Source organism: Lolium rigidum, chromosome 1, assembly GCF_022539505.1.
Source record: "Lolium rigidum isolate FL_2022 chromosome 1, APGP_CSIRO_Lrig_0.1, whole genome shotgun sequence".
Lineage (NCBI taxonomy): Eukaryota > Viridiplantae > Streptophyta > Magnoliopsida > Poales > Poaceae > Lolium > Lolium rigidum.
Window position 1 is genome coordinate 13,615,325 of NC_061508.1, and position 24,327 is coordinate 13,639,651.

The 24,327-nt window shown below is 46.2% G+C and overlaps 1 protein-coding gene across 1 annotated transcript; it reads left to right on the forward strand.

Moving 5' to 3' along the window:
- Positions 1-9,993: 9,993 nt before the first annotated feature.
- On the forward strand, positions 9,994-10,509 carry LOC124667722 (late embryogenesis abundant protein 6-like). The gene has a single exon (XM_047204981.1). It carries the CDS (start codon positions 10,053-10,055, stop codon positions 10,329-10,331), a length of 279 nt encoding a protein of 92 aa, XP_047060937.1. The 5' UTR covers positions 9,994-10,052; the 3' UTR covers positions 10,332-10,509.
- Positions 10,510-24,327: the final 13,818 nt, after the last annotated feature.

A 24,327-nucleotide genomic window follows, 5' to 3' on the forward strand; every position in this document is an offset into this window, starting at 1 on the left:
GCAGCCGGCGGCCTGCAGGACGGCTCTAAGATAGACGTCGTCGTTTGTACTAATAATTTCCACATTGCCTGTGTTGTTGTTTGACGCACTACTACGCGTGCTGCTGGCTTGTTTAATGTAGGCTTGGATCTAGCAGTGATGTGAGCTGCATGATGCCTGTGTATGTATGCTAATGGAAAGTCCCCAGATGCTTTAAATTTAGTAACAGATCGACGAGGTGGCTTTGTGTATGGGTACATGATACATCTAGGAAGCACATCATCGAAGGGCGGTCTCTTCTACCAATAAGTGAAAGACTACTGGAACTATTCTGAGGCTTCCTGAAACTATTCTATAAGGCTTCTTGAAACTATTCTAAGGCTTCCTCAAGTTAGGTGTTTTTAAAGAAAAGGGAAAGACTCCTTCCGAATGCCTCTCTGAAGTTCTCACGAAGAGGATAATATGCAGCTCCCCCTTCTGTGCTTCTATGTCCCTCCCTCTAAACTTTGCTTCAATGTCCCTCTCTCTCTGAGCTTTTGACCCCGGTGCCCATCTGAAAATTGCAGCCTGGTACGTAGTGAGAACAGCTCCTAGCTCTCTCCTAGCTCTCTATGCGCCTCTCGCCGACGGCGATCTACCGCACCTCCGCCGCGGCCGCCGTCTCACAGAGCCTCCACAACGCGGCGGAGGGTGCGGATGTCTTCTCCGAGCGGATCGCGCAGGGGTTCAACCCCTCGGGGCTCCGAGCCATCTCGAGAAGGTACTCGGAGGGAGAGCTCGCTGGAGCTAGATCTCCACAACAAGCTGGCCCGGCGCTACTACCTGCTCTACATCATGCAAGCCTCGCCGGAGGAGCGGACGGCGATGTGCGAGCCCATCGGTTGGCGTCCCCCGCTTCCCCGAGATCTTCAGCGTCAGATCCGTTACCTGGAGGCGCGGGTCGCGGCTGGAGAGCGGGGGGACGGGATCCCGCCGCCGTGATTCCTCCGGTGGTGCCGCGCCGGCATGTTTCGCTCTTCTCTCAAGCTATGGGAGATGAGGTGGAACTCCATGATCTGTTTCAGGGTGGAATCGAACCGCTTCTGGTCTCCGCTCCGACCGTGCGCACTGTTCATGGCGGGTTCTCCTTCGTTCCCCACCGAAGCGGGCCATGGCGATCAGAGAGGGAGCACCGAGTGAAATATAGATTTCCACTCCTTCCCCTGTTCCCCATTCGATTTACTTCTACCACTGCTCAAACCTTCGCCACCAAGCTCAATCCGCCCAGATCTGCGACGTGCCGGAGGAGGTTTACTCTGGCGTCTGTGGTGGCGGATGGCAGAGAGGAGGCGCAGGGAGAGGAGATGTACTCGGAAGTGGAGCCTGGGGAGGGAACATGAGAACATGTCAGCTACCGAGGGTGCACCGGAGTTCGACGAGGCTGGCGTTGGCGACTGGGGAAGGATTGGTCTGCGCTCGCCGAGAGGCCAAGCTCAACCACTCCTCCAACTCCGGCAGAGGGCGAGCTTCGCGTTGGTTCCATCGTCATCAACACACCTTGGCGGGCTGGGTCGTCGTCTTGCGGTGGAGCCTCGCGCGGAGGCGCAGGAGGTGAAGCCTGGTCCGAGATTCGCCAAGCTCTCCGAGCTACTGGCGATGTCCAGCTCATCGGAGGAGGACTGCAATGCGAAGATGGTCTGCGAGGCTTCATCAGTGACAGTGGGCAAGGCTTGCGATCCGAGGAAGAAGAAGACAGGGAGGCCGCGGAAATCTCGAACTGCTTTCGAGATAGCGCGAGAAGCGGCTCACTACGGCCGCACCGAGCATCCGGCAGCCGGTGCAGAGTGCTCAAGGGTTCAACAAATCAGAGATTCGGTCGGTAAATGGATTGATTCAGTTCAGCTATCACACCAGATTCTTGGAGGAGATTGTCCAACAGCTCCGGCAGCCACCACCAGAACTCTAGCTGATGAGGTTCAGGTTTCTGGTCCTCTACAGGTCCATGCTTAGGATGAATCTGTGGTGGAGTGTGCTCAAGCTTCTAGAAGAATGGAGAAGAGGAATCAAAAAACATCAAGATTGGTGCTCTGGAGGGGTCCAGAGATCAGTGAGACCCAGCAGGTGGGTGGTGGAGAATGCTTTGGTGGAGTGGATGACTTTTTCCAACAACTTTGGCATATTCCATGGCATCCACCAGACCTTCCTCCCCGCAAAGCTACTATAAAAAAGGGTGCCTCCTCTTTCAGGGTTCCTCTTTTGGCCTCTTGGGTGGCGGCGGAGGAGATCTCCGGGGAGAGTCATTTTGGTGTGGAGATATGTCCTGTAGATACCATAGTAGACATGGCTGGTAGAGGGGGATACAAAGGTAGAGGTAGAGGTGGAGGTGGGAACAACCAAGAACAATGGCAGCAGCAGCCAGGGCAGATGCAACCTACCTTTCAACAGCAGCAGCAGATGCCCATGGAATTCCCCCAACCTGGAGCTTTTGGTTACCCTCAGCCTCCTTTTGGGTTTGCTCCAAGCCACATGCCTCCTCCTTGGGCTTTCAATGGTTCATACCAGCAGTACCCTCCTAATGCTGGCTTTGGTATGCAATCTAATCAATGGTTGGCTTCTCAACAACCTGGTTTCCAACAACAACCTCAGCAACCTCCAGTTCAGCAGCAGCAGCAACAGCAACAGCAGCCTCAGCAGCAGCAACAGCAACAGCAACTGCAGCTTCCTGCCTCTGGTGGTGAAGGTTTGAGCAAGCCAAAGAACACTGCTAGGGGAAAGAAGAAGATTGGGTCTGTCCAACAGAACTCTCCTTCTGCTATCTCCTCCAATGCATTACAGATGAGTTATACCAACACCATATGTATGTGTTGTGGAGAGCCAGGACACCACCAAGCTGCTTGTGGTAGGACTCCTATGTGTTTCATCTGTAAAGCCACTTCTCATCTGGTGGATGAATGCCCAGTCAGGAAAAGACCACACCAGCTAGCTAAGTATGTAGGAAGTGGGGCTCCAGGTTTGGGTTTCTATCATATTGAGATGCCTGAGACAGTGATTAATCCGAGCTTGGGTCCACCGAAATTGTGGCATTGTGATAATTGAAGGTGGTGAAGTTTCTAAGGATGAGCTATATGCTGAGTTTGCTCGGATATACAAAACTAATCGGCCATGGCAAATCGGAGAGCTTGGGCGGTCGGATGTGTACTGGTGAAGTTCCCACCCCATCTCAAGGTAGAAGAGGTTATTGGCTACCCCAGATTTGGCCTTAAGAAGAAAGGTATTTGGGTCAAGGTGGAAGCTTGGAATGATGACCCAGAACCTGTGGAAGTGCTCAAAGAAACTTGGATCAAGGTGACTGGTCTTCAAACAAAGTGGTGTGAGTGGACTAGTCTTGATCAAGCTGTTTCTGTTTGTGGCCTGTTACTAGAAGTAGATTGGCTCAGTGTGTTTAAGAACAATGCTCAAGAAGTCAGGGTAAAGGTTCACTGCAGGGATCCCTCCAAACTACCTCCTGGAAGACTGTTTGGATACCATGGGAACCTTCTCCACCTTGGTTTCACTCTAGAAAGTGTTATTCCCATGAATGAAGAGAATGATGACCTGCTTGGAGAAGAGCTTGAAGATCAGAGCAAGAGAGATGCTGAGGGTAGCAACCAAAGTGGACAAGACAATGGGAGTGGGTCTGGTGCTACTGCAAGACCACAATCTTTCTCTCTTTGAAACATTCATCAAGCTTCTACCAATGATCAGTATTCTCAGAAAGATCAAGTGATGGAAGCTCCTCTTGGAGAGAATTGTGCTCCTCCAGAATCAAGTGCTGCTGATGTCTACCAGAAGCTCATCCAGAGAGGGCTAGTTGATCAAGAGGGTGCCTTTGTGTGGGACAAGACTCCAGTCTCCATAACTGCAAGTGAGGAAGTGAAGAAGTTCTGGTACAGTGAGAAAATGCTCAAAGGTAACTTGACCAACCAGTTTGAAGAGACTGCTCCTGAAGATGATGATCAGGAAATGGAGCTACCTGATGATATCATGCCAGAGGTAGAGCTTCCCTTCATATCTGCTGATCAAGTGACTGAAAAGCAGCCAGCAAAGAGAAGATCCAAGTGGGGACTCTGTGCAACCTGTTAGGCAGAGTAACAGGATTGACAGATCCAAGAACATCATGGAGAAAGCACAGGAGATGAAGAAGATTAACAACCTGGAGATTCCAAGGATGAGAGGTATAATGTCTAACAATCCTTTTAATGTTTTACATGTTGATGAATTAGATAATGTTGCCAAGGTAGTTGGTATCAATTTAGAAGTAGAATGCGATAGCATGCATTCAGCTTGTTCCTCCCCTAGAGCTGCTTCCTTGTTCGATAAGGACCGAGCAAGAGGAACTTGTCGAAGAATGGATAGATGTTATTAGAAAATATCGGGGCAAGCACCCCAAGAAGTTTTACCCATGATATGTGCTTTTTGGAATAGTAGGGGCATTTCCACCCCTGGTAGGCAGCTTTTTATTAATGATAACTTAGTGCCTCTTAATTTAGATTACATTGGCTTCCAGGAAACTAAAAAAGGAGAATTTAGTCACTCCTTTCTGAAAAATCTTCTAGGAAATAGAAATTTTGTCTGGAATTTACTACCTGCAATAGGCTCACTTGGTGGTATCTTAGTAGGCATTAATGCTGATCTCTTAGAGGTTTTAGACTGGGAAATTAAAACTTTCTCAGTGAGTGCTGTAGTTAAAAATAGGAGGAATGATTTTATTTGTAGAATTACTACTGTCTATGGTTCTGCCTATGAGGAGAGGAAACAGGAGTTTATTTCTGAACTTCATGAACTCTGTCTTAATTGGGAAGGACTCGTGTCTGATAGGAGGTGATTTTAACCTAGTTAGATTTGTTGAAGATAAAAATAATGGTAATATAGATTTCAAATGGGCTGATAAGTTTAATGCCTGGATAGAAATGTGGGCCCTTATGGAGATAGGTGTCTCTGGTAGGAGCTATACTTGGGGGAATAATCAAGAAAATCCTGTTATGTGTAAACTTGACAGGATTTTCTGTTCTACTTCCTTTGATAGTTGCTTCCCTCTAGCTAGTGCTAAAGTTTTATCTAGATAAGGTAGTGATCATACCCCTCTTGTTTGGGATTCTGGTGAGAGCAGGATTCCAAAAAAAGGAGGGTTTAAGCTTGAGAAATGGTGGTTAGCTATTCCTGAATTTGCTGTGTTGGTAAATAGAGCTTGGAACTTAGAGGTGGATAATAATAATGTAGTTGATGTCTGGCAACAAAAACTTAGGCTGTTTAGGAGATTAGCTAAAGGGTGGAGTAGTAATTATGAGGCTGCAGTTAGAAAACAAAAGAAAGAACTTATGAAAGAATATGATGTTCTTGACATTAAATCTGAAACCTGTGTCCTTTCTCAGATTGAGAGGGAGAGATGGTATTTCATTCTTAGAGAGTTAAATTCTTTTTGGATCCTTGAGAAGACTAAAGCTAGGCAGAGATCTAGGGATAGGAATATTTTAGAGGGAGATAGAAATACAGCATATTTTCATGTTGTGGCCAATCAGAGAAGGAGGAAAAAACACATTCATGTCTTAGATGGTCCTGATGGCCCTGTTACTGAGTCTAATGAAATGCTCAGAGTAGCTACAGACTTTTATAAGGACCTATTTAAAAAAGAAAATAGACCAGCCATCAGGCTTCAAGATACTTTCTTCTCTGAGGGAGAAAAGATAACTCCGGAGGAGAATATAATGTTAGGGAGTGCCTTTACTGAGGAGGAGGTCAAAACTGCAGTTTTTGGATCCTATGCAGATGGGGCACCTGGTCCTGATGGTATTCCCTTTATGTTTTATCAGAAGTTTTGGGATGTGATCAAATTTGACTTGATCAATATGTTTAATGCTTGGTTTGATGATACCTTAGATCTATATAGATTGAATTTTGCCATGATCACTCTTATACCTAAAGAAAATGAGGCTAGGTCCATGAAGAAGTTTAGACCTATTAGCCTTCTGAATTCCTCTTTTAAGATCTTTACCAAGGTTCTGACTAATAGATTGGCTAAGATCATTGATAGACTTATTTCTTATCATCAGTCAGCCTTCATTAGAGGAAGATTTATTTTAGAAAGTGTTGTTACTGCACATGAAGTTATTCATGAAGTGCATAAGAATAAGGATAAAGGTTTAGTTTTAAAACTTGACTATGAGAAGGCATATGACAAGGTTAACCTAGATTTCCTGTATGAAGTTTTGGAGCTCAGAGGCTTCAACCCCACCTTCATTAGATTTATTAAACAAATTACTCAGGGAGGATCTGTTGGGGTAAAGGTTAATGACATTGAAGGGAATTTTTTCTTGACTGGCAAAGGTTTAAGACAGGGGGACCCCATTGCCCCTCTCTTATTCAATTGCATTGTAGATGTTTTCTCTAGGATGTTAGTTAAAGGGACAGAAGGTGGTTTGATTAGTGGGCTCTGCCCCAATTTCTTACCTGGAGGAATTGTTAGTCTCCAATATGCTGATGATACTCTTTTGTTCCTTAAAAATGATCAGAGAGTTGCTTTAAATTTGAGATGGATTCGTACTTGTTTTGAGCAAATTTCTGGCATGAGAATTAACTTTCATAAAAGTGAACTTATTCCTATTAATATGGATAATAATGAAACTCAACCTTTCCTGGATATTTTCCAATGTGTCATGGGAGATTTTCCTGTTAAGTATCTAGGTATACCTTTGCATTATGATAGATTGAGACGTGAGGATCTGCAACCTATCATTGAAAATATTCTTAAAAGAATTACTGGCTGGAGAGGGAAACTTCTATCCTCTGCGGCCAAGAGGATTCTCATACAGTCTTGTTTAGCTAGTATCCCTATTTATCTTCTTTCCTTCTTTAAGTTCCCCAAGTGGGCTCTGCATCTGATTGATTCACAGATGGCCAACTTTATGTGGAATGATGAAGAAGGTAATCATAAAATTCATTTAGCTAATTGGCCTTCCATATGCATGAAAAAGGACTTTGGAGGTTTAGGTATTCCAAATCTCCAAGATCTAAACATTTGTTTGATTGGGTCTTGGATTAAGAGATATATTCAGGGTGAAGGGGCATTGTGGAGAAGAGTCCTAGATACTAAATATAACACTAGAAACCCAAACATTCTGTCCTGTCATGACATTCAGCCTTCCACTTTCTGGAAAGGTGTTATGTGGGCTGCTAAAGCAGTGAAATTTGTATATAAATGGCATGTAGGGAATGGTAAATCCATAAAGTTCTGGGAAGACATTTGGTTTGGCAATTTCCCTTTGGCTACCCAATTCTGGGATCTTTATTTTGTTTCTAACCAACAGAATAGAACCATCTCTGAGCTCTGGGATGGCCAGGAGATTAGAGGTACTTTTAGGAGAACCTTCACTGATGACATGATGGTTCAGTGGTTTGAACTGCTAGAGATTGCTAAGACTATTATTTTCTCTCAAGAGGAAGATCAGTTGATCTGGCAATACACCTCTTCTGGGATTTACTCATCTAGCTCTCTGTATGCTATCATTAATTTTAGAGGTGTCACTCCAGTTTATCTACCTGCTGTTTGGAAACTGAAAATCCCTCCTAGGATTCAAATTTTTCTTTGGTTGTTCTCCCAGAATAAGATCATGACTAGGGATAATCTGAGAGCTAGAGGTATTCCTAAACCCATGACCTGTGAGATGTGTTCTGAATTTGAATCAGTACACCATCTTATGTTTGAATGTATAGTGGCTAGATCTATTTGGAACTTGTTTGAAGAGATCTTTGAAGTGCAGGTTACTAACTTTGAATCAATTGCTTCAAAATGGCTCTGTAACAAAAAATTCATGCACTTTAATGTAGCTTCTTCGACTGTTCCGTGGAGTTTATGGCTTAATAGAAATAGTCCGGTGTTTAACAAAACCACTTGGATTAATGTGAAACAGGTGTGGCGAAGGGTTCTCTTCCTCCTTCGGGACTGGTTGAAACCTTTCAAAGAGCTAGAGTCCGGAGGAAACGGTCGATTCATGGACCTCGCTTGCTAGCCGGTTTAAGAGCTCCTCTCTGCCTCCCGGTGGGGTGAAATGTCCCTCCTTCGATCGGGTCTCTTCCTGGAACTCAAGCTTTGATGGCAGGGCGTCGCTAGCCTACCTCCTGGACAATCCTGGTGACTCCCACAAGATTCATGTGGTCACCTGATCGATGGACTGAGAAGGTGGTGTAGTCTCAAGAGGATGCCGAAGGAAAAGCTGAGAAGATTGGGAGCTGCGCTAGTAGGCTCCTTCTTATCTGTTTGGTTGTAATGGATTTAGTTATCGTATGGTTTTAGTGTGTGCACACTATTCCCAGTTTGAACTAGCCCAAGGCCTCGCTGGTATTTCGGAGTTGGTTGGGATGGCAACCAGTCTCCCCAGCAAAAGCCTGATCTTTCTTTTCGGTTATGTTGTTTTAGCTATCTTCTGTATAAGACTTGGCTTCTTTTCAATGAAATGGAGCTGGGGGGAGACCCCTGTTGATCTAAAAAAAAAAACATTTGGTCTCATTGGATGGCCTGCATCTTCCAATATCTTTTCGTGGGCTAGTTTATTTTTAAGTTTGGTGGTGATCTTTTCGAGGGCTAATTTACTTTTTAAGTTTGGTGATGAATTGAGGTGGAGGGGACACCTAAGAGCATCTCCACTTGTTCCTTCTGGATTTCGGTCTGTTTTAGGGTCCATATTGGAGACGCAGGTGGTAAAACTAGGGACCGGACGGCTTCCAGTCGGAGCCCCTATACTAAAAAAATTAAATTTCAAAATGTAACACAATTTTAGAAATAAATAGTAGATTCATAGATAGTTCGATCATACTTGACCAATATTTCTAGAAATTTAAAAACATAGACATTTTAAAAACCTAAAACTAGTAACGGCAGTTGCCGCCTAGGCCTAGCCTTTTTGCGAGCCAGAGTAGTCTTAAAGAAGAAAAATGGAAAAGAATGAAAAAATGCAATGTGATTTCTGATCCAATAAGAAATATTTTGAAAACCTTTTCTCTGAAAAGAAAAGATGTTTGCGATCCCTTGCCCGCTCGATTAAAGAAAGTGGGATCTGGCCTTGCATTTTTTAGATAGGGCTCCCTCACGGCATTCTAGCTCTTGCATTTGAAAGTCGATTTAGGATTCAAATTCTATGTAGAGAGGTGAATTCTATTTTTGGCCGAAAACGATTGTAATGAACATATGAAATCTATGAGAAATGAGAAAATAAAATGGTACTTAACCCAAACGGTTTGATTAAGGTATAAATCCGTCTTGAGAGTCATTCATCTCCAAAATGCTCGAACCTGAATCTAACCTCATGAATCCTACTTCTCCTACGCGGTCGCTATTTCAGAAGGCCCATTTTCGATGTGATTATGCTCGCCTATGTCATACAATATATGACTTTTCTGAAGTTCGCTAGACCATATATAATATCAACGTGATCATTTGTTATCACTTCCACAGTTTGCTAACCCGCAACGAAATCAAAATTAACATGTAGTTGAATGGTTATGAGGGTAATGGTGCTCTCCTCATCCCACAAGAGATCAAATCCTAGCTTTGAGACTTTGTCGGAATATGCTTTCAGCGAGAAGCGACATTTACTTTTGTAGCTATACGTTTGTGGTGGTTTCGTCAATCTTAAAATCCACATCAGTTTGTTAAACTCAGTCAACGAGCAACCGACAGTAAACCCGGGAAATGCGGATCGCTCTGCCACGTGGCCTTTTTTCCCTGTTGCAGCTCTAGGCGGCCGACTTCGGATGCGAGGTCGACTTCCCCTTCCAATAAGTGTCCATCCACGACGCATGCTAGTAGGAGTAGCTGCGCACTTGTTCCTTTCCTCTACCTAATCCATGTCGATCGACATCGCGTAGCTGTCAGGCCGCGTCAGCCTCCTCCACCCGTTCGCAGCAGGCCACCCACGCGTCGCACGGCGATTCGTCCACCTGGAGCACGGCTCCGCCTATATAATACCCCCGCTCGACCAGCTAGCCGGAGAAGGAAAGCAAAGCACCAACCACAGCTAGAAAAACAACAGCTAGAGATCGAAACCACCCAGACCAAGAAGATGCAGCACGCCAAGGTGAAGGTGAAGGACAGCGCGAGCGCCATGAAGGCGAACGCGACGATCACCCGGGCCAAGGTGGCCGAGAAGGCGGAGGCGGCGACGGCGAGGTCGCACGACGAACGGGAACTGGCGCACGAGCGCGGCGCGGCCAAGGTCGCCGCCGCTGAGATGGAGCTGCACCAGGCCAAGGTGGCGCACCGCGAGGAGGCCATGGAGCACCGCCTCCGCAAGCACGTCCACGGCCACAAGAAAGACGACAAGCACGGCGGCGGCCACTGATATATTCAAGCATGACCCCGCGCGTGTGTGCGTGTATGTGTATATGTGGTGTGTTTGTGATGTAGCCTGGCTGAATTTCCTCTTTTTCTTTCCCTTTACTTCCGTACTGTGCGCCGTACGTGTTAGTGTTGATTTGACGTCGGCCTCGATTTGACTTCACATTGACATTGTTGGTAATCTATACCTAATAATAAAGGAGCTAAGGTTTCTGCCAAAATTTTCGTCCAACTTTTTATTGGACGAATTTACCCTCCCACCAAAATACATAATACTGCAGATTGCCATTGTACCGATTCGTCCTGTTTTGTTCTTTCTGGCCCCTCTAACCGAGCCGGGCAGATGCTCTGCCCGAGCACCGCGGGCCACGCCTCCGCCGCGCGCATCGCCTGCCCGAGCGCCGCCGCGAGCCGTGCCGTCCAAGCCGCCTGCCCGAGCGCCGCCGCGAGCCGTGCCGTCCAAGCCCTCTCCGACCGCCACACACGTGGGGAGGCCTCCGGTAGCCGGCGACGGAGGAGGGGAGTGGCCGGAAGGCAGAACCCTTCGTCCGCACGCTGGCTCGGCTCCTCGCGGCGGTAGGCGGCGGCGGGACGAGGGAGCGGCCGGAAGGGAGAGCCCGTGTCCGCGGCTGGCCTAGCCCTCTATCTCCAGCCACCGGAGAGATCCACCTCCTCCGAACGGTGGAACGGAATCGCAACAGCACCAATCCTACTCTCCCCCAAGATCCCGAACGGAGGAGGCACTCATCAAGATGGTCCGGCGATTGGAGGGAGGCGCAAGGGCGACGCGCTCGGGGCGGCGCTTGGTGCGCGGGGCAGTCGGAGGAGGATGGGGTGGAGGCGCGCCTGCGCGAGGCGGTAGAAACGGAGGCCGATCAGCGCGAGCTCCAGGTCGCAGTACCGGTTCGTACAGGTTCGTTTTCTCTTCTCTAGCCGAGAGCGAGAGCAGAGAACTTCTCTGCCGCGCAACGCGATTCGCACGCCTCTCGCCGTTGGCCGGCGTGAGGAAAGCGAGCAGAGAAGCAACGCTGAACTAGCAAGCAGAGAAGCAGCGCTCAACCAACCTTGGGCTTCCTGCATGCTCATGCCCGCTAGCTGTTTGGAGAAATGCACCAGCGACGACTGATGTTTGATGGTATTTTGGACCGTATAGCTGTATATAACACGGAATACGTACGTTCACCACTGCGTATGTTGGTTACTAGCAATACATACAAATACATAATGGTGGTTAAATGTCCACATATGCTATGGGTACAGGTTGTTCACGACAGGAAGAGACGAGTCCAGATCTTAACAAATTGAGGAATCCTAGACGGTCACGCACGTACGTTGCCCACTGCCTTAGCTTGGCGTCGTTGCCTATATATAAACATGGCGCAAGGCACACGGGAAGGGCCATACGTGCGGGGTACCTAGACGTAGGAGAGGCAGCCACCATGCCAGATCAAGACAACAGCAGATGACAAACTCCCGACGAAAAGATAGGAAACGCGCCTACCAGAAAGAGCGATGTGATCTCCGTTCGCATGTCGTGCTCTGTTGTAAGTTAACACGCGGTGTGGCGGTCCTCCGGCAAGGAGCGACACGATCAAATTAGTACTACTTCCGCCCGATTTGTGGTTTCGTTTGGTGTCCGGGCAGCAAAGCAAAGGCTGGTCTTGATCGAAGTTTGCAAAGTACATCAATCGAGGACTCGGCGACACCTACCACCACCAAATCTGCCAACGCCGTCGTGTCAATGTTTGCCCCGCCACGTAGATCCGTTGCTGTCCAGACTGCCATCGTGTTGAGTGTCGGCACTGCCGCGCAGATCCGTTGGCATCTAGACCGCCGTATGACATAATTGGTGGAGACATCTTGGAGTGGGTGCAGTGGCCGGAGAACGGGGAGTCAACACCGAGCGTAGGAGGATTATACATATTCGATCCAGTGATCCAGTATTGGTGGAATGCCGCCACCGACGCTAACGCCAATGTCATAGAAAGATCTATGCAATCGTTAATAGGAGAGCAGGTGGTGCCTAATCAACACAACAACACAAATTACACCGAAGGAAATCAGCGTCTAATTACTCTGCAACATGCCCATATTGCAGGTATCATGACGAGCACCAAACCTTTTTAGCAGGGGACGAGCACCAAACCTGAACCCAGGAAGAATACTCTCCTCGCATTGTCGATGTTCGTGTGTGCTGGTTTGGTTAATTTAACAAGATTTAATTAATTTTAGTGTTTTTTCATATATTTAACGAGTGATTTTCTGCGTGATGATTATTTATTTTATAATGATATAACTAAAATTATAATTTAAATCCGTCGCAACGCACGGGCACTTTTGCTAGTTAATAAAAAAAGAGTCGATAATGTTTTCTGTATAGTGCTTCAATATATACTTCCAGAGATTACAATTTTATGATTTTCGTCGGCCGATTCATGTTGCATGATATATTTACTTTGAAACTATAAGAGCATCTCCAGTCGCATCCCCCAAACCGATTTGGGGTGCGCCGAACAAAAAAACGGTTCCAGCCGCGTACCCCAAAGCCGATTTTTGTCCGGCGCGGCCCGATACGGTGTCCGGGCCCCCGAGCCCGTCCCCGTCCCACAGGGGACGCACCGGGCACGCCGGACACAACGAAAAGCGAGGCGAAACGACGCGGGCCCGACGCATCAGCGGCACGGAAGCCTAAAACCCCGTCGCCTACCTTTGGTCAAGCGACATTAATGGCGTCCCTGGTTTTCCAGGCGACGCAGGGACGCGTCTCGTCGTGCATGGCCGCGTGGTCATCCGCGCCGGCGTTATTGCGTGCAACCACCCGCTGCCGCCGCTGTACGTTAAGACGCCCTGCGGTTCGTCTCAATCTCTCACCGCTCCCAAACCTTCTCGTCGCCCCCCCAGATCTTCTCCTCGCCGCTCCAAACAATGTCGACCTCTTCCTCCCGCAAGATCGCCGCGGCGAACGGCTTCGGCCGCGGCAGCCTAACCGTGCCGGAGGCGTGGGCGTTGTACCACGCCCAATATCTTGTCCCGCCGGACATGCGCCTGCCAAGCAGCGGCGGCTGGAAGATGGCCGTGAATGGCATTGGCGTCCCGCCGCTACCGAAGCCGGGCACGGAGAAATGGAGGGACGACATCAAGGCCCGGCGGGCTCAACTCACCGCCGAGGAGCAGGCGGATAAGACATGGGCGGCCAAGGACAACGAGGACTGGTGGGCCACGTACTTCGAGGGCAAATACGACATTGAGATGCACAGCACCACCGGCCTCATCGACGGGCCCAACAGCTGGAGCAGGGACGGCTGCGCCCTGTTCTGGGGCGTTCCGGGTCGCGCCCTCGACAACGTCATCCGTGACATCCGCAACGGCGCTCCAAGGTTGGAGACGCCACCGTCACCGCCACCGTCTCCTCAAGGAGGACCACCGCAATGGCAGCCGAGGAGGACCGCTGAAAGTGCATGGAGCCCCCATGTGTGGTTTTGGTAATTAATGACAATCCCTATGGACTATTGTTTGCATTAAGTTATATTTGTAGGAGTTGTCCATAGGCAATTCTTGAACCATATGTTGGCTTCAAGGTTGCAATAAGAAGAATTTGATGAAGGATATCAAGTATCAAGTATGTCTTGAAGATGAAGATGAAGTGAGCCCTCAAGTTACTTCAAGACATCAACATGTTTGTATTAGGTTGCAATAAGAAGAAATCGATGAAGGATATCAAGTGTCAAGTATGTCTTGAAGATGAAGATGAAGTGATCCCTCAAGTTACTTCAAGACATCAACATGATGAAGAATGAAGAAATGAAGTGCAAGTTCAAGATGAGCCAACTCGAAGAGTTCATAAGCTTGAAGCTTGCCATGGAGAAATGAAGTGCAAGTTCAAAATGAGCCATCTCGAAGAGATCTTTTGCTTGAGTCTTGCCATCCATATGATGATCATGGATATGTGAAGATGCGCCGAAGAAGAAGCTCTCCCATGGTGGATTATGGGGGAGCAATCCACATGGTGGTCATGGTTAAGTGAAGATGCGCCGAAGAAGAAGCTCTCCCATGGTGGTTTATGGGGGAGCAATCTACAAGACTTCGTCAAGCAAGCACAAGCAAGAAAGGCGTTCCATCTTGTTGAGGTCAAGATCGTCGTCATCAAGCTCAAGTGGAATGCGCAAGTATAAGGTTTGCTCTTGATAGGGTTTCTTTCTCACCGGTCTCATAGTGTAGTTGGAGACCGGTTTATAGTTTAGTTGCCGTACTATCAAGAGGGCTCTCGAGTGAGTAACTCGATCGTATCGTTCGGAGAGAGCTCAAACCTTTGCATCCTTGCATCATCTTTCTTGGTTGTTATTTGGACCTTATCCATGTGATGTTTTAGAGCTTGTGCTTATTTTCATGACAAGCTCTAGTTCATCGAAAACGGATTTTGCATAGATCACTTGTTGCGTTTTCGAGTTTGGTTCATCATCTTTCTTGGTTATTATTTGGATCTTATCCATGTGATGATTTAGAGCTTGTGCTTATTGATGGCGTGTATTTCACACGTTCGTTGGGCAACCCCAAGAGGAAGGTATGATGAGCACAGCAACAAGTTTTCCCTCAGAAAGAAACCAAGGTTTATCGAACCAGGAGGAGCCAAGAAGCACGTTGAAGGTTGATGGCGGCGGGGTGTAGTGCGGCGCAACACCAGAGATTCCGGCGCCAACGTGGAACTCGCACAACACAACCAAACTACTTTGCCCCAACGAAACGAGTGAGGTTGTCAATCTCACCGGCTTGCTGTAACAAAGGATTAACCGTATTGTGTGGAAGATGATTGTTTGCGAGAGAAAACAGTAGAAACAAGTATTGCGAGTAGATTGTATTTCGAGTAAAGAGAATTGGACCGGGGTCCACAGTTCACTAGAGGTGTCTCTCCCATAAGACGAACGGCATGTTGGGTGAACAAATTACAGTTGGGCAATTGACAAATAAAGAGAGCATGACAATGCACATACATATCATGATGAGTATAGTGAGATTTAATTGGGCATTACGACAAAGTACATAGACCGCCATCCAAGCTGCATCTATGCCTAAAAAGTCCACCTTCGGAGTTATCATCCGAACCCCCTCCAGGTATTAAGTTGCAAACAACGAGACAATTGCATTAAGTATGGTGCGTAATGTAATCAACAACTACATCCTTAGACATAGCATCAATGTTTTATCCCTAGTGGCAACAGCACAACACAACCTTAGAACTTTACATCCATTGTCCCGGTGTCAATGCGGGCATGAACCCACTATCGAGCATAAGTACTCCCTCTTGGAGTTAAAAGCATCTACTTGGCCGGAGCATCTACTAATAACGGAGAGCATGCAAGATCATAAACAACACATAAGCATAACTTTGATAATCAACATAACAAGTATTCTCTATTCATCGGATCCCAACAAACGCAACATATAGAATTACATATAGATGATCTTGATCATGATAGGCAGCTCACAAGATCCAACAATGATAGCACAATGGGGAGAAGACAACCATCTAGCTACTGCTATGGACCCATAGTCCAGGGGTAGACTACTCACACATCACACCGGAGGCGACCATGGCGGCGTAGAGTCCTCCGGGAGATGAATCCCCTCTCCGGCGGGGTGCCGGAGGCGATCTCCGGGATCCCCCGAGATGGGATCGGCGGCGACGGCGTCTCAGTAATGTTTTCCGTATCGTGGCTCTCGGTACTGGGGGTTTCGTCACGGAGGCTATTTGTAGGCGGAAGGGCAAGTCAAGAGGCGGCACGGGGGGCCCACACCACAGGCCGGCGCGGCCAAGGGTGGGGCCGCGCCGCCCTAGGGTTTGGCCACCCCGTGGCCCCTCTTCGTCTCGTCTTCGGTCTTCTGGAAGCTTCGTGAGAAAATAGGCCTCCGGGCTTTTATTTCGTCCAATTCCGAGAATATTTCTTTACTAGGATTTCTGAAACCAAAAACAGCGAGAAAACAGCAATCGGCACTTCGGCATCTTGTTAATAGGTTAGTTCCGGAAAATGCACGAATATGATATAAAGTGTGCATAAAACATGTAGATAACATCAATAATGTGGCATGGAACACAAGAAATTATCGATACGTTGGAGACGTATCAGCATCCCCAAGCTTAGTTCCGCTCGTCCCGAGCAGGTAAAACGATAACAAAGATAATTTCTGGAGTGACATGCCATCATAAACTTGATCATACTATTTGTAAAGCATATGAAGTGAATGCAGCGATCAAAACAATGGTGATGACATGAGTAAACAAGTGAATCATAAAGCAAAGACTTTTCATGAATAGCACTTCAAGACAAGCATCAATAAGTCTTGCATAAGAGTTAACTCATAAAGCAATAATTCAAAGTAAAGGTATTGAAGCAACACAAAAGAAGATTAAGTTTCAGCGGTTGCTTTCAACTTGTAACATGTATATCTCATGGATATTGTCAACATAGAGTAATATAATACGTGCAATAAGCAAGTATGTAGGAATCAATGCACAGTTCACACAAGTGTTTGCTTCTTGAGGTGGATAGAAATAGGTGAACTGACTCAACATTGAAAGTAAAAGAATGGTCCTCATAGAGGAAAAACATCGATTGCTATATTTGTGCTAGAGCTTTGATTTTGAAAACATGAAACAATTTTGTCAACGGTAGTAATAAAGCATATGCATCATGTAAATTATATCTTATAAGTTGCAAGCCTCATGCATAGTGTACTAATAGTGCTCGCACCTTGTCCTAATTAGCTTGGACTACCTGGATTATCACCGCAATACATATGCTTTAACCAAGTTTCACAAAGGGGTACCTCTATGCCGCCTGTACAAAGGTCTAAGGAGAAAGCTCGCATTTGGATTTCTCGCTTTTGATTATTCTCAACTTAGACATCCATACCGGGACAACATAGACAACAGATAATGGACTCCTCTTTTAATGCTTTAAGCATTCAACAACAATTAATTCTTTTCTCATTAGAGATTTGAGGATGTTTGTCCAAAACTGAAACTTCCACCATGGAACATGGCTTTAGTTAGCGGCCCAATGTTCTTCTCTCACAATATGCATGCTCAAACCATTCAACTCGGTGTAGATCGCCCTTACTTCGGACAAGACGAACATGCATAGCAACTCACATGAAATTCAACAACGAGTTGATGGCGTTCCCCAGTAAACATGGTTATCGCACAACAAGCAACTTAATAAGAGATAAAGTGCATAATTACATATTCAATACCACAATAGTTTTTAAGCTATTTGTCCCATGAGCTATATATTGCAAAGGTGAATGATGGAATTTAAAAGGTAGCACTCAAGCAATTTACTTTGGAATGGCTGGAAAATACCATGTAGTAGGTAGGTATGGTGGACACAAATGGCATAGTGGTTGGCTCAAGTATTTTGGATGCATGAGAAGTATTCCCTCTCGATACAAGGTTTAGGCTAGGAAGGCTTATTTGAAACAAACACAAGGATGAACCGGTGCAGCAAAACTCACATAAAAGACATATTGAAAGCATTATAAGACTCTACACCGTCTTCCTTGTTGTTCAAACTCAATACTAGAAATTATCTAGACCTTAGAGAAACCAAATATGCAAACCAAATTTTAGCATGCTCTATGTATTTCTTCATTAATGGGTGCAAAGCATATGATGCAAGAGCTTAAACATGAGCACAACAATTACCAAGTATCACATTACCCAAGACATTTATAGCAATTACTACATGTATCATTTTCCAATTCCAACCATATAACAATTTAACGAAGGAGAAACTTCGCCATGAATACTATGAGTAGAAACCAAGGACATATTTGTCCATATGCTACAGCGGAGTGTGTATCTCTCCCATAAAGTGAATGCTAGGATCCATTTTATTCAAACAAAACAAAAACAAAAACAAACCGACGCTCCAAGAAAAAGCACATAAGATGTGGCCGAATAAAAATGTAGTTTCAGGGGAGGAACCTGATAATTTGTTGATGAAGAAGGGGATGCCTTGGGCATCCCCAAGCTTAGACGCTTGAGTCTTCTTGATATATGCAGGGGTGAACCACCGGGTGCATCCCCAAGCTTAGAGCTTTCACTCTCCTTGATCATGTTGTATCATACTCCTCTCTTGATCCTTGAAAACTTCCTCCACACCAAACTCGAAACAACTCATTAGAGGGTTAGTGCACAATATAAATTGACATATTCAGAGGTGACACAATCATTCTTAACACTTCTGGACATTGCATAATGCTACTGGACATTAGTGGATCAAAGAAATTCATCCAACATAGCGAAAGAGGCAATGCGAAATAAAAGGCAGAATCTGTCAAAACAGAACAGTTCGTATTGACGAATTTTAAAATGGCACCAGACTTGCTCAAATGAAAATGCTCAAATTGAATGAAAGTTGCGTACATATCTGAGGATCATGCACGTAAATTGGCATAATTTTCTGAGCTTCCTGCAGGGCAGTGGGCTCAGATTCGTGACAGCAAAGAAATCTGGAACTGCGCAGTAATCCAAATCTAGTACTTACTTTTCTATCAACGGCTTAACTTGGCACAACAAAACTCAAAACTAAGATAAGGAGAGGCTGCTACAGTAGTAAACAACTTCCAAGACACAAAATAAAAACAAAGTACTGTAGGTAAAAACATGGGTTGTCTCCCATAAGCGCTTTTCTTTAACGCCTTTCAGCTAGGCGCAGAAAGTGTGTATCAAGTATTATCGAGGGGTGGTACTTCAACATTACCTTGGGCTTTACCCTTACCTTTCTTATTGTTTTTCTTACCCTTTGGTTTAGGAAATATACGAGTTTCTCCCGGTATAGAGGTGAATTTCAAAGTGCCTTCTCCAACATCAATGACTCGCTCCCAATAGTTTCAGCAGGGATCTTCCGAGTGTGAGTTTTCCTGTTTCAACAACAAGATAATCAATAGATATTGTTCTTCCACAAATAGTTGTATGCACACCTGCAGCTATTCCTTTAGGGATTATAGTAGAGTTATCAATGAGAGTTATCTTTTCTCCTCCTTCCTCAACTCCCCAAAGTTTCAAAGATTTATAAATACTTTCGGGCATAAGGCAAAATTCATACATAATATCACAATAGGCATGGAGGGTTCGATCACCGATAACAATTTTAACAGAAGGATCCCACAATGAGAGTTTAGAGTTCACTAAGACTTGTTCAAGACGATTACGAACGTGGCAATAGTTATCATTCAAGCTAGATGTACTTATCTCCAGAGTATTTAATCTACTATATATGCTAGCGAGGATCTGAATCAAAGTTATTAGCTGAATCATATGATGCAACCAACTTCTTTATGGCATTAAAAGCTTGATCCCCATTGCAATGAAGGAAATCTCCTCCCACTAAAGTATCCAAAGCATATCTATAGCGAACCATAAGACCAAAATAAAAATTGCTAAGGAGCAAACTTAGAGTCATTTGAGGTTCAGTTTTACGATAAGAAGTAAAAATTCTAGACCAGGCATCCTTAAAACTCTCCTCATCCCCTTGTTTAAAAGTAAAGACTAATTCTTCAGACGAAGAAGTAACAGGTTCAGAGCTAGACATGGTAACAAAAGTAACTAAAAGTAAACTAGATAAAGTAAATGCAAGTAAACTAATTTTTTTGTGTTTTCGATATAGCAAACAAGATAGCAAATAAAGTAAAACTAGCAACTAATTTTTTTGTATTTTGATTTAGTGCAGCAAACAAAGTAGTAAATAAAATAAAGCAAGACAAAAACAAAGTAAAAAGATTGAGAAGTGGAGACTCCCCTTGCAGCGTGTCTTGATCTCCCCGGCAACGGCGCCGAGAAAATATGCTTGATGGCGTGTATTTCACACGTTCGTTGGGCAACCCCAAGAGGAAGGTATGATGAGCACAGCAGCAAGTTTTCCCTCAGAAAGAAACCAAGGTTTATCGAACCAGGAGGAGCCAAGAAGCACGTTGAAGGTTGATGGCGGCGGGGTGTAGTGCGGCGCAACACCAGAGATTCCGGCGCCAACGTGGAACCTGCACAACACAACCAAACTACTTTGCCCCAACGAAACAGTGAGGTTGTCAATCTCACCGGCTTGCTGTAACAAAGGATTAACCGTATTGTGTGGAAGATGATTGTTTGCAGAGAAAACAGTAGAAACAAGTATTGGAGTAGATTGTATTTCAGTAAAGAGAATTGGACCGGGGTCCACAGTTCACTAGAGGTGTCTCTCCCATAAGACGAACAGCATGTTGGGTGAACAAATTACCGTTGGGCAATTGACAAATAAAGAGAGCATGACAATGCACATACATATCATGATGAGTATAGTGAGATTTAATTGGGCATTACGACAAAGTACATAGACCGCCATCCAACTGCATCTATGCCTAAAAAGTCCACCTTCGAGGTTATCATCCGAACCCCCTCCGAGTATTAAGTTGCAAACAACGGACAATTGCATTAAGTATGGTGCGTAATGTAATCAACAACTACATCCTTAGACATAGCATCAATGTTTTATCCCTAGTGGCAACGACACAACACAACCTTAGAACTTTACGTCCATTGTCCAGGTGTCAATGCAGGCATGAACCCACTATCGAGCATAAGTACTCCCTCTTGGAGTTAAAAGCATCTACTTGGCCAGAGCATCTACTAATAACGGAGAGCATGCAAGATCATAAACAACACATAAGCATAACTTTGATAATCAACATAACAAGTATTCTCTATTCATCGGATCCCAACAAACGCAACATATAGAATTACATATAGATGATCTTGATCATGATAGGCAGCTCACAAGATCCGACAATGATAGCACAATGGGGAGAAGACAACCATCTAGCTACTGCTATGGACCCATAGTCCAGGGGGAGACTACTCACACATCACACCGGAGGCGACCATGGCGGCGTAGAGTCCTCCGGGAGATGAATCCCTCTCCGGCAGGGTGCCGGAGGCGATCTCCGGGATCCCCCGAGATGGGATCGGCGGCGACGGCGTCTAGTAATGTTTTCCGTATCGTGGCTCTCGGTACTGGGGGTTTCGTCACGGAGGCTATTTGTAGGCGGAAGGGCAAGTCAAGAGGCGGCACGGGGGGCCCACACCACAGGCCGGCGCGGCCAAGGGTGGGGCCGCGCCGCCCTAGGGTTTGGCCACCCCGTGGCCCCTCTTCGTCTCGTCTTCGGACTTCTAGAAGCTTCGTGAGAAAATAGGCCTCTGGGCTTTTATTTCGTCCAATTCCGAGAATATTTCTTTACTAGGATTTCTGAAACCAAAAACAGCAGAAAACAGAAGCGGCACTTCGGCATCTTGTTAATAGGTTAGTTCCAGAAAATGCACGAATATGATATAAAGTGTGCATAAAACATGTAGATAACATCAATAATGTGGCATGGAACACAAGAAATTATCGATACGTTGGAGACATATCACTTATTCTCATGACAAGCTCTAGTTCATCAAGAATGGTTTTTGCACGGGCAACTTGTTGCATTTTCGAGATTGGAGGTTTTACCGGTATGTCTTTTTTAGATAGGTCAAACCTTTCATTATTTGTTTCTATCCTCCCTTGTTGGACTATGATGGTTTCCTGCATGATCTTGTAGAGCTTGTTCCTAGCTTCAAAACAAGCCCAAGATCATCAAAATCGGAGTCCGGATGCTAAAGTTATGCCCGTTTTAGTTTTGGTGTTTCTGCAGTTTGCTAGGACGGATTTTCCGGGCCGGATATTTCCAAAATATCCGGGCCGGATTATCCGGGCCGGATATTTCCAAAATATCCGGGGCCCTCGAAATCGGCTAAGGACCAGAAGAAAAGCAGCTCTGGATAGGGGCCGGACATTTGGCCGGATTTTTACCAGGTTTTGTCCCTGAGGCCGGATTATCCGGGGGGGGCGGATTATCCGGCCCCAACTTGGGCCGGAATATCCGGCCCTGGTTTTGCCCAACGGCTCGATTTTCTTGGGGGGTATAAATACCCCCCTTCTTTCTCCTTGGGCTGGTGCTTCTCTCACTCTCTCTCTCCTTCATTGTTGAACTAGAGAAGCTTGCACTATCTCTCAATCCCTCCATGATTCTTGCCCCCATTTGAGGGAAAAGAGAGAGGAGATCTAGATCTACTTTTCTACCAATCAAATCCATCTCTTTGTGAGTGGAACTCTCTAGATCTTGATCTTGGTGTTCTTTGTGAATTCCTTTGTTCTTCCTCTCTTATTCCCCCAATAGCTTTTGTAGCTTTGTTGGAATTTGATAGAGAAGGACTTGAGCATCTTTGTGGTGTTCTTGCCATTGCATTTGGTGCATCGGTTTGAGTTCTCCACGATGATTCGTGGAGGTGAAAGCAAGAAAGTTGTTACTCTTGGGTTCTTGGAACCCTAGACGGATTCTAGGCCTTTGTGGCGATTTGTTGGGAGCCTCCAATTAAGTTGTGGATGTGTGCCCCAATCTTCGTGTAAGGCCCGGTTTCCGCCTCGAAGGAAATCCCTTAGTGGAACCGTGACCTAGGCCTTTGTGGCGAGGGTCACCGGAGATCTAGGTGAGGCGCCTTCGTGGCGTTCGGTGTGTGGTGTGAGTACCGCACCTTGGGGTGAGGCCTTTGTGGCGTTGGTGTGCATCGAGCAACCACACCTCAAGGTGAGCCTCTTGTGGCGTTCGGGAGCACTAAGCAACCGCACCTCTCCACCGGAGATTAGCACTCGCAAGAGTGTGAACTCGGGGATAAATCACCGTCTCCCGCGTGCCTCGGTTATCTCTATACCCGAGCTCTTTACTTATGCACTTTACCTTGTGATAGCCATCGTGCTTGAAGTTATATATATCTTGCTATCACATACTTGATTGTATTGCTTAGCATAAGTTGTTGGTGCACATAGGTGAACCATTGCTTAGAATAAGTTGTTGGTGCACATAGGTGAACAATAGTATATAGGCTTTGGGCTTGACAAAGTAAACGCTAGTTTTATTCCACATTTGTTAAGCCCATCTCGTAAAAGTTTTAAATCGCCTATTCACCCCCCCTCTAGGCGACATCCGTGTCCTTTCAACCGCGTACTCGTCCTCCTCGAACTCTTCTTCCTCAGGACCAGCCCGATCGACGCCGTCCTTGTCGTACCGCTCGGCGCTCTACACCGTCACCAAACGCGTGGTAAAGGAGGAGCCGGCGACGCCCGTCAACACGAGGCGTGGCGGCAGCGGTAGCGGCAGTCGGCGGCAGCAAGAGAGGCGTGGCGCCGCCCTCCTCATCCCGAAGCCGGAGGTGAAGGAGGAGCCGGAGGAAGCGGCGCAGGCGGCGGAGTACGAGTGGCAGTGATATGGGGTGGCCCGATCTTCTCAGTAAGCAACGGTGGTGATGATGATTACGGGGTGATGGCAGCGGAGAAACACGACGATGAGGTGGATGATAACTTGTATGACGCAACGAGATCTCTCGATTGGTCCCTGTCGCCAATGCAACATCTCTCAACCCTGCAAGATATTCGCAACTCCACACACTTGCGCACGTAGCCGCCGACCACGAAGCGGTAAGTTGCAACCGTCTAATTCCCAATGGAACAGCAGATTACACAAGACTTTTTTAGGATCTACACAATATCAAGCAATATGGTGTAGAGATATCTTCATGTCCAGCTCCATGTCCAGCTTCACGTCCATCTTGACGTCCGTCTTCATGTCCAGCTGCTTCTCTCCTCGTGCGATGCTCGTCTCCTCTTGATACCTGATGATACATAAGTAATAGGACTTAGGAAGTATAAAGTTCTCATCAATCAAAATATCGTTTAGAAACAAATTCACCTGTTGTTTAAGTAGCTTCGCACGAGCTCTTGAAATTGGTCCAATCCGAACTTCATCGGACTTGAGCTTCACAGCAGGTTCATCTTCATCTATCAATGACGGAGGTAGTGGTGTAGTAGGGATGTCCTCATCATCTCCCCCCTTCAAAAGGCGTCGACCTCGACGCTCCAAGGTCTTCTCCGTCATATGGTGTCAAATCA